Below are 10674 nucleotides of genomic sequence, written 5' to 3'. Positions count from 1 at the left end.
ATAGAGACTGGTGAAATCCCAAAGACTATGGCCCTAAGACATTCTTTAAGCCTGGTATTAATCTCACCTCTTTGGCTCAACTTATGCTAAAACAAAAGACCTAAAAGGTTTCTAACACCACCACCGGTAAAGTAGGCACTCACTGGAACAATAAACATATACTGAGATAAAAAAAAACCCCAAAACACACACACAAAAAACAAACAAACACCAAAGGATTAGGACAAAAGGACAGGAAAAATAAATGAAAACAGGAAACACAGGGGAAAAGTGGGATGAATATGGTTGTACCAATATCACAGAATATATGTATGAATTGTTGAACCACTTTCTTTTGTAAACATTACCCAAATTGTAATCAGAGGGGGAATAAAAAAAAAGCAGCACCTTGTGACCTCTGCATTTCAGTTCTGGCAGCATCCGATCCAAAATTAAGAATTTCCCAGAATTGGTAACCAATTCTTCATCAATCTTAAAAGTGAGCAAGAAAAAGAGAAAATAGTCACTATGAATACTACTCATTTACTTTGCCAAAATAAATGTCAACGGTACAACTCTGAATAAGAAATTAACAGAAAAAATTTTAACACTTATTTCTTCTAATTTTGTATTGGAAGAAGACACCCATGCGGTAAGGCCAATGGGACAGCAAACCCCAAAATTACCTAACAAGTATAAGCATGATCAATCTTCTCAACCGCCTCTCAAAGGCTTTGTGTAACAGAACATTGTTGCTATGTGCTGTCGAGTCGAGCACAACTCAGAGAGACCTTAGGAACAAAAGATCTCAACCCTGTTCTATCCTGCGCCATCCTTCCCTTTCCTGACACAAGCACATTGCAGCAGTCACTGTACCTGGTTGAGGGTCTTCCTCTCCTTCACCAACCCTCCACCCTTCCACAGCATCATGTCCTTGTCCAAGGAACAGCACCTCCTATAAACATGTCCGAAGTATCAGAGGAGAAGCCTCTTCATTCTTGCCTCCAAAAAGAATCAGTTATGGGGATAGGATAAGAGAAAGAGTGCTTCCCATACTGGACAGCAAGACTTGAGGTGAGCAAGGTTTGTGGCAGCAAAACCCTGGTAAGAGTGAAACTCTGGTGAGTGGAAAGACTGTGACACTGCTGTGGACAAATGGTGGCAAGGTGTGACCTGAGACCTCTTGCATTTGTGCTGGCCACAATTAAAGGTTTGGCTCTTCTTGCTGGATGCTTGAAGAAGCTGAATTATAACTGCTCTGAGGCAAAGCTTGCCGTATGATTTGGACTGAACTTCTGAACTGAAACTGGAGCCTGAACATATTTAGGAATTGTACCTTGAAACTGCCTGGATGTATTGTGAGATACTCTTTGCTTCCTCCACTTGCTTAAAAATCCTCATTGCTGGTGTCATAAAAGTCTGTGAGTCAACAAAGAATAAATGAACCTCTTGCTGCTGAAGGAGTACTAATTGTACCAAGGGGCTGGGCTATGGGCTCTTTACCTGCTTATTGTTCTGGGGCAGTGAGAGACTTTGCTCTTCTTACTCCCTTTAGCCCTTTCAGAGAGACACTCACAACACTGTGCCCCAGGTTCTGTTTCTCCCTCTTTAGATACAATCCATCTTATCCAAGTATGACTTTTCCCAAGAACTAGCACCTCCTAACAACATGCCCAAAGTAATGTGAAATGAAGTTTCACCATCTTTTCCTCTAAGGTGTGCCCATTTGTTCTTTCTCCAAGACGTATTTGCTATAAATTAGTATGAGAAAGGAGAATGTAGATTACTGAACAGTAATAAGGATTTTTTCAGTAACAGAAAAAAACGTCATTCTCTTTATTTAAAATCAGAGATCTGGTGGCCTAGTGGTAAGGAGCTAGGCTAACAACCCAAAGGCATAGATCAAATCTAACAGCTGCTTCATGAAGAAAAGATGGGCAATCTCTCTTAAAACCCACTAGCGGGCAAGCTATGAGTTGTTTCAAATTCAACAGCACATAACAACAATCTAAATAGGAATCATTGGTTTTAATAAAAAGTTTCTATTTCATACAAAATTGGGATTATTTCTTAGCTGTTCACAAAAAAATATCAAAATGGAAATATTAGGAGTTGGGTTATATACAGGGATTGATTGTGCAGTAACTTTCACAAGTTACTTTAAATTTGGAAGAAGATTCTTCCAGTTCACAGAAGAGCTTATTTTATGCAAATAAAAGTTTATCTTATGCAAAGAGAATACAGTCTTTAAGGGCAAAACTCAAACCAAACAAAGGAATACTTTTTCCAATAAAAAAAAAAAAAAATCACAATTTTTTTTTAGAAGCTGCACTGCAATCCCAGAGGTCCACGGTTCAAATCCACTAGATGCTCTATTGGAGAAAGAGGAACAACCTCCTCCTGTACCACTCAGATCTGATTTGATAGCACGTACACGTACACACACACACACACACACAATTTTTTTTACAAGTCATTAAATGGCATTCACCTTAAATTCTTGCGTGACAGGGTCTATAGGATATTCAATCAAATATGGATGGTTACAGCATTTACGAAGTAGCATCATTATATTCTGTAGCTTCAGATTAACTTCAGCTTCTACAGGAATATTCATTTCCACGATAGCTCTACCAATAAAATATAACCCACATATATGAGAACTGTGAATGCCATAATTAAGGAATACTTTCATTTGTTTGTAAATACACACCTTTCTTGGTCTACTTCTGGCTGCATTTGGTTGATTAAATTTTCTAATTCACTGGGGCAATCTCCAATTTCACTGTAATTTATTGATTTTCTTGTACGGCGTTTTGGACGGCCTGTAGGACTTGATTCAACAATTTCTTTCTAAAGCAAAAACAAAATAATATATATTTTCCAAGGGATACTCAAATTCTAAATTGAAGAAAGTAAAATATTTTAGTAAAAAAATTTCACTTTTTCATATATAAAGAAAAAGCTGTCTTTCATTATTAAACTTAGTACTTTCCAATGACAAATATCAGAAATTCATACACAAAAGAGACATGTTCTGCTCTCATCTATTCCAATATGGGAGTGACTAAAGTGGATTATTTCTTTCGAGCAGCATGGTACTAATTTTCTTTTCTTTCAAAAACTTCCTATAAAGGATATGCGTATTAAGGGGACTGGTCTAGTTGCCAAGTATAGAGTGATTCTCAGATTACTGCATAATTACTGTGTCATTTTCTTTTCTTAAAATTAAAAGATTGTAAGATAGTAGTCTTATGTTTCAGACATTAACCTTACAAGACCTGAAAACAAGTGAGAAACTTTGTCATTATTCATATATGGTGTGTCTCAAATTCCTTCTCTCACTACCTCACTAGATCCAAACATGTTTGCAATTGTGCGGTTGACAATGGCTGTATAAAAGGTTTCTTGCTTCTTTGAAAGTGGTGCATAAACTACTACTTCTCGTTTAGGAGGAACTTCAAGTGCAACATCAGATTTCAGTCTTCTCAGTAAGAAAGGTGTTAAAATCTAAAATTGAAAAACAAAAAAATTATGAATATAAAATGTTCCATATTTTAGCAAACATTCTTCCTAAACACTCTATCATCTTTTCTTCCTAGGTAAATATTATTAAGTATCATGAGCTCTGGTGGCACAGTGCACAGACAGTTGCACTGTTAAGCCAAAGGTGGTCAGTCCCTCTCTGGTTGCTCAAATCCACCAGCTGTAAGTTTCCATGGGAAAAAGATGGGCAATCTCCTCCTTTGAGACTTGGAACCTCTAAAAACCTGCTGGGGAGTGAGCTATGAGTCAGTTTCAACTCAACAGCAATGAGAGCTTGTAGCAAAGATCAAGGAAAGAGTTTTAAGTTGCATCTCTGAATTTTACAGATGTAAAAAAACCCCAACCAGAGCTGTGAAGTGTTCTTCAGTAAATCCTAGCGCTTCAGGCTTACAATTTCTCTCGTCCATTAACTAGAATAAAAAGTGATTTCTATGTAGAACACTATTGAGAAGCTAAAATATATAGCCTCAAAGACTAATTCTAAGTATAGAGTACATCTCAACATAAAGAAAACAAAAAGGACAATAAACAACATGATAAACTCAAAGACTGAAATTGTAAAGAGTCTCCATTTACTTAGAACCACAAGACTTACTGCAATGGGCAAATCTGTCCAAAGGACTACTTTAAAGTTCTAAAGGGTAAAAATGTCACATTAAAGATTAAGAGGCAGATGACCCACACCTTGGAATTTTTAATATCTTCATATGCATGTGGAAACTGAACAACGAATAAGGAAGAGCAAAGAATTAATGTCTCTAAATTTTACTGGTGCATATACTATGTATATAGTGTATAAAGAATAGTGATTATCAATTTCCAAAAGAATAAAGTATGGGTCTTGGAGGAAGTGAAGCAAGAGTGCTATTTAGAAAGGAGACTAGGTCTCACATACCATACTTTGGACATGCTATTACGAAGAGCCAGTCTCTGATATGTTTGGTAAAGTAGTAAAGGGTCGGGGAAGAAAGAAAAGGTGCAACAATGAATGAATGAATGAATAAAAATCCAACTATTCTGTAAACTTTCGTTAAAACCACAATTAAAATTAAAAAAATTTAAAACAACAGTGGCTGCAACAATGATTAGATATTTTAAGGATGGTTTCAGGATATTTTATTCCATGGAGTTTTACAATGTGCAGCAACATGGCAATACACAAGACTACACTGATGAACAGGAGGCTTGAAATGCACTAGCTAGACATCAAGTCTGGGTCTCTTACTTACAAGGTAGGAAGGAGTTCTATCAGTAAATCTCTTCTTGGAAGAGCTACCCAAAACTACAGTCATTCTTGATAAAATTTTGAACTGATTGAATATACAAAAATTCATTATTATATCTATTTTAAGGTAAATCGGAATTTTTAAATAAATAATAAAAACTAAACCCACTAAGTTTTCCTAGAAATAGCCGATATAATTGTTGTTGATAGGTGTCATTAAGTCTAGTACAACTCATAGAAAGCCTATGAAACTGGCCGTATCCTGTACCAATCTCATCTCTGATATGCTTAAGTCCCTTGCTAACGCCACTATTATCAATCTATCTTGTTGAAGGTCTTCCTTTCCTTTGTTGACCCTTTACCTTCCCAACCATGGTTTCTTCTTCCAAACACTAGCCTTTACTGAAAACATGCCCAAAGTTACTTGAAGTTTCACTACGCATGCCTCTAAAGAGCAACCTGATTGCACGTTCTCCAAGATATAGTTGTTCTTTTGGCAGTAAATGGTCTTTTTCAATACCATAATTCATGATAATCTTCTCTGTAGTTTCAGTTTGTGTATGTGCTGCTGAAGCGAGGACCAAACATCACATTCAAAGTCATTCATTTTTCTTCTGACATCCTTATTCAATGTCCAGCTTTCAGATGCACTAGAAGTTAAAAAGACTTTGACTTAGTTCAAGGATATCGTAGTCTTTAAACTCTTTAGCCCTTTGGAGAGATCCTTGCTGGCAGATTTTCCCGCATCTTTTGATTTCTTGACTGCTGTTACCATGGGTGTTGACTGCAGATGCAAGTAAAATGAAATAACTGATAACTTTAATCTCTTCTCTATCATGTCGATTCAGTGGTTGAGAATTTTTTTCTTTTTCCCCCCATTAGTTAACTGATTTATTAATTATCATTCAAGAATTAATTGTATCACCTGGCTGGTACACTAGACCGTTTCCCACCCAGGAGGGCCCTGGTGAGCCTAATCTTCCTCCTCATCGCCGGCTCCAGGCCCACCCCCCTCCTGGGTGGCCCCCACCTTACAGAGACCGCAGGGAGAAGTCGATGTGCTTCTGGGAGTCCAGGTGGACAATAAAGGACAGGATGTTCACCACCTGCTTTCGGACCCTGATATGGCACTGGTGGATCAGCACGCGGGCGTGGTGGATGGACTTGGCCAGACCGAGCTTGAACACCTGGGTCTGTAGACGCCTCTCCAAGAAATCCTCTATCTTCAAGCCTAGGATGTAATCCAGCTTCATCTTGCCCTCGTCCAGCACACCAATGCGGACCAGTCGCCAAAGCAGTGCATTGCTTTCAAACAGACACCGTGGGTCCTTCTCGTTCAGCGTCAGCAACTCTCGGGCAGCTTTGCGGATCTTGGCCAGAGTAAACCTGACCCTCCAGACTTCACGTTTGTTCCGGAGCCCATACTCGCCAATAAGCTTCAGCTCTTGGTTGAGACGGGACTTCTCGAAGGGTCTCCACGGGGCCACGTAAGTTTTCCGACAAACCCAGCTCCTGGCCACCGGCATGCTGGCCCCGCTTGCCTGTCTGCGCCTGAGAACAGACCGCGATCACAGGCAAAGAGCGAATTTTTTTTAATGTTAAGAAGTAATTTATTTTGACGGCTGTATTGTCTTTGCTCTTCCTCAAAAGCAAGTGCTTCAAGGCCTCCTCACTTTTAGCAAGCAAGGTTCTGTCGCCTACATAACAGGTTGTTGATTAATCTTCCTCTAATCCTAATGCCAAACTCTTTTTATAAAAGCCCTAGTTCTTGAATCATTTGCTCAGCATAAGAATAGGTATAGAGAAAGGATACAACCCTGACACACAACTTTCCCGATTTTAAACCATGAAATATTCTCTTGTTCTGTCTGAAAAACTGCCAGTATAATTACTTAACTACACCTTTCTAATCAAATGGTGGATGATCAGTTGTTGGATATGTTATTTATTAATAAAAAGACAGAAGATTCTGGAAGTACCCATAACAAAACATCACTGCTAGCTAGTATGTAAGATTTAGGAAAAGGGGTTTTACTTTTACTTTCTACTTCTATGCTGCCTGACTTAAGAATACACAAACTTAATAACTAGAAAAAAATAACAAAATTCTGACCCAAAACTGTCAATGAAAAACGAAGACATTTTAAGGCTCACACATGAAAGACTGATAGGTCTAAAACAAAGATTGTATTTTACTAAAGTAAAGCTAGGTAGGATAGGGTATAAACAACAAGGAGAAAGTAAGAAATAACTGACTGACTATAGTAAATGAAAGAAAAAAATGTGATTATTATTGTCAAATACAGCATAAAAACCTTATTATTTCCTTCAAGATCACAGTGACCATTAGAGAGGAAGTAGATACACACCGAAGAGAATAAAATTTTCATAAGCATTTCAGTTCTGCCCTAAAGTCATGAGGTATTTGACAGGAGAATTGGTTAGATTTGGGGCCCACATTTTTCCAAGTCTATATTATAAAACGGATGGAGAGATCTCTAAAGGCATATACGCCTATATATTATGAGGAAATAAAGAAAATGTAAAAACCTGGTGCAGCATATGTAATACGTTCTGTTCTCTTTCTTTAGCAATAATATCCTCAGCAGTTTCAGAAAGACTAGTGATATCAAACCAAGATTCAAAGCTGGAAAATAAAAAAGAATTATCATAAATTAATTATCATATAATTTCAGAGGTTTTATATTTTTAATATTTGTACTGAATTTATAAAACACTGGTACTGCTGTACTTAATCCTCAGACACCAACAATCAGGACATATAGTCTTACAATAATAGTACATAAATTAGTTAAATATTAAGGTACTATTTTAGAAAACATTCTAATAAAATTAAAGTATATGAGAATCATTTATTAAAATGAAAGTCATACAGTGTCTCCCTATAGGTATAAATGACTTACTACACAAACATTTTTCTAAAATTCAACATACACATAGCTTGATAAAAATTTATATTTGCTTCTCAATGTAAAATATATTAAAAAAGAATGATGGGCCATCTCCTTCCAGGCAATTTATTATCTCTGAAAACCTGATGAAGATCAGCTACAAGTTGATTCTGATGTTTCAGTACATAGCAATGTAAGAAAATTATTAAAATGAGCAATTAAATAGATTCACAGGGAACAGCCTATATTATATTACATTTTTTAACTTAAATAAAAGACCAAAGATATTTTGGATACCAACTCATGGTGAACCCCTATCAGACAAGGTGCCATTCTTGCTCCTTGAAGATTTTAATGTATGAGTTTTCAGAAGTAGATAACTAGTTTTTTCTTCTAAAGTGCCTCTGCATACACTCAAAACTGCCAACTTCTCAGTTAGCAGTCAATTTTATGAACAGTTTGAACCATAGTTTGCAACTGAATTTCATATATATGAAATTTTTATATATGAAATTCAGTTGCAAACTATGCTAACATTATCAGTAGTAGACATAACAAGATTTAAAAATTTAAGCAGTCATCTAAATATTTTTCTTTTAAATTCAGACTTCTTACCCTGAAAAGGTTATGTGATAGGCCTTGGAAATCTTAATAATAGCTTTTCCAATAACAATAAGACTATGGGAATCACAGTTGCAAAACACACACGGAATATATTTTTTATTTTGAAAATGTTATTTTCTCATAACCAATTCAGATGAATTTATTGATATGAAAACAATTCTAAGTCAATTCTTTTGACTTTCTCACTTTCTTTCTCACTTTTCCCCCTCTTAACTTCTAAAATTATCTTATTATTATGAGCATATTAGTGATTTTTGAAAACTTTTCATTTTTATTTTATAAAAACTTTTTTTTATTTGTTTCTATTACAAAAAGGAAAACTACAATGTAATTGGGGGAAACTAGACTGAAGTTTGGTTTTAATTTTGGTTCTGGAACTATTTACTATAACACTTTACAATGTATTTGGCCTATCTATCCACCTGGTTTGCTTTAAATAAGAAAATCTTTCTAAGAGTTTTATACAGTTATTGGGGGTCGAGGGGGAGGCCTGATTATCAAAACATTTTCACAAGGGAGCATTCAATAATTTTCCTTTAATTAAATCAAAACCATCTTTCTAATTTCATATAATTTCCTTCAAAAGATGAAAACATTTATCATGACAACTAACACATCTACCTACAGAAAAGAATAACTAATTCAGAAAAAACAAAAAAAAACATTTAGTTACCTACCTTTTCAAGTCATCAAACACATCGGGTAACAAAAAGTTTAGCAATGACCAAAGTTCTGACAAATTGTTTTGCAAAGGAGTACCAGTCAAAAGAAGTTTGTTTTCAGCATTGAATCGTTTTAATTCCCTGATAAGACGGCACTTCATGTTCTTAATCCTGTGTCCTTCATCTACTATTAAATATTTCCAATAGCAATGCTAGAAAATGAATTGAGGGAAGAATTTAAACATAATAGAGCAGGGGGAGGGCATCATATGGTCACACAATGTGATGAGAGGGAGGGGTAGGTAAAGAAAATGGGAAATATCCGGTGTGTAAAACAATGTATAAGATCTTTTTAAGTAAACAAATATAAAACAAAACTTTTATTTTAAAATAATAAATATAATAGTCCCATAATTTTGTTTTAAACAATTTTATAAGTAACACTTGTATCTTTTATTATGGCTGGATGTTGTGTGTTTTAGAAAATAATTCTGATTCTACTCATTATTCTCCTTTCCTGTAACTGGTAAATTTCAGTATTGATTACAACTCAACATAAAGAAAACAAAAATCTTTTCAACTAAACCAGTATGAAAGAAACATCGTGAAAAACAAAGAAAACATTAATGTTGTCAAGAATTTAATTTCATTTGGATTTAAGATCAACAACCATTGACCAAGAAGTCAAACAAGGTATTAACACTGGACAAATTTACCATGATAGACCAACTGAACTTGGTCATACCGCGAGGATTATGTGACATCTGATCCAAGTAACTGTGTTTTCCATTGCTACATACAGGTAAGTGAAAGCTAGAAAATTAATAAAGGAGACCAAAGAAGAAATGATGTATTTGAATTATGATGTTAACAAAGAGTATTTAAACACATCATGGACTACAATAAACGCTCAATGCTGTTAAGTCAGAAGAGACACATAGCTGCTCCATGGGTTTCCAAGGATGTAAATCATCACATGGGAGGAGCCTGCTTATCTTTTTCCATCAGAGCTGCTAATGGATTCAAACTCCCTATGGACCAAGGCACCAGAGATCCTTACCAAAAGGTAACTGAAATCTGTCTTGAAAGAAGTGTAGCCAGAATACTCCTCAGAAGAAAGGATAGGAAGGCTTCACCTCACATATTTTAGATAAGCTTTGTAGAAGGATCATTTGCTAGAGAAAAATTGCCTGTTGGTCAGTGAAAAGACCCTCACTGAGATAGACTGACACACTGGTTACAAAAATGGATTCCTATGTAGCAAGAAGTGAAGATGGTAAAATACTGGAAGCAGTGTTTCATGTCATGGTACGGAGATAGCTGTGACTCAGACCCAGACTGCATTAACAAGAACCAATTTAGACCAGTGTCCCTATACAATAAGGTCCTCATGGAAAAAAATTACTTAAAATGTCTCTACCCACATGCTTTTAGTCAGTCTGCAGCTTTCCTTGTTAATACATTATCAAATTTTACTATTACACTGTCTCCTAAAAAAAGAACATATCTCAAATGCTATGAAACATTAGTGTTAAAATGTTTATTTATTCTCAAAATTAACAGTAAAAGTAAAAAAAAAAAGAAACAAAAAAAAAAACAACACCGGCGCTGGCAGAATCGCCTGTGACTTCATCCATAGCCACTGGTGAGAGTCAGCGCCCAGAGCCATCAGGGGCTTTAAGCTCATTGCCCACTGCTGTGGTGTGGACAGCTGAAACCCAGGCCC

General features: G+C 36.0%; 1 protein-coding gene and 1 pseudogene across 6 annotated transcripts in view; both read right to left on the bottom strand.

Annotated features, from left to right (window-relative positions):
• The window catches only part of HELLS (helicase, lymphoid-specific), a 53158-nt gene that overhangs the window by 16902 nt on the left and 25582 nt on the right, over positions 1-10674 (bottom strand). For 3 of the 6 annotated variants that reach the window (XM_006880360.1, XM_006880361.1, XM_006880364.1), the window contains 6 exons: positions 8964-9160; positions 7301-7397; positions 3328-3489; positions 2693-2832; positions 2471-2609; positions 388-471 (listed from right to left, as the gene is read on the bottom strand). In XM_006880360.1, coding sequence (XP_006880422.1) covers positions 388-471; positions 2471-2609; positions 2693-2832; positions 3328-3489; positions 7301-7397; positions 8964-9160 — 819 coding nt within the window. The remainder of the gene's footprint in view (positions 1-387; positions 472-2470; positions 2610-2692; positions 2833-3327; positions 3490-7300; positions 7398-8963; positions 9161-10674) is intronic. The other 3 variants (XM_006880362.1, XM_006880363.1, XM_006880365.1) reach the window with 2 other exon arrangements.
• On the bottom strand, positions 5737-6276 carry LOC102873835 (annotated as a pseudogene).

The sequence above is a fragment of the Elephantulus edwardii genome, unplaced genomic scaffold (genome assembly GCF_000299155.1).
Source record: "Elephantulus edwardii isolate Elephantulus edwardi_28Jun2011 unplaced genomic scaffold, EleEdw1.0 scaffold00007, whole genome shotgun sequence".
Taxonomy (NCBI): Eukaryota; Metazoa; Chordata; class Mammalia; order Macroscelidea; family Macroscelididae; genus Elephantulus; species Elephantulus edwardii.
This window is presented reverse-complemented; position numbering and strand designations above follow the sequence as displayed.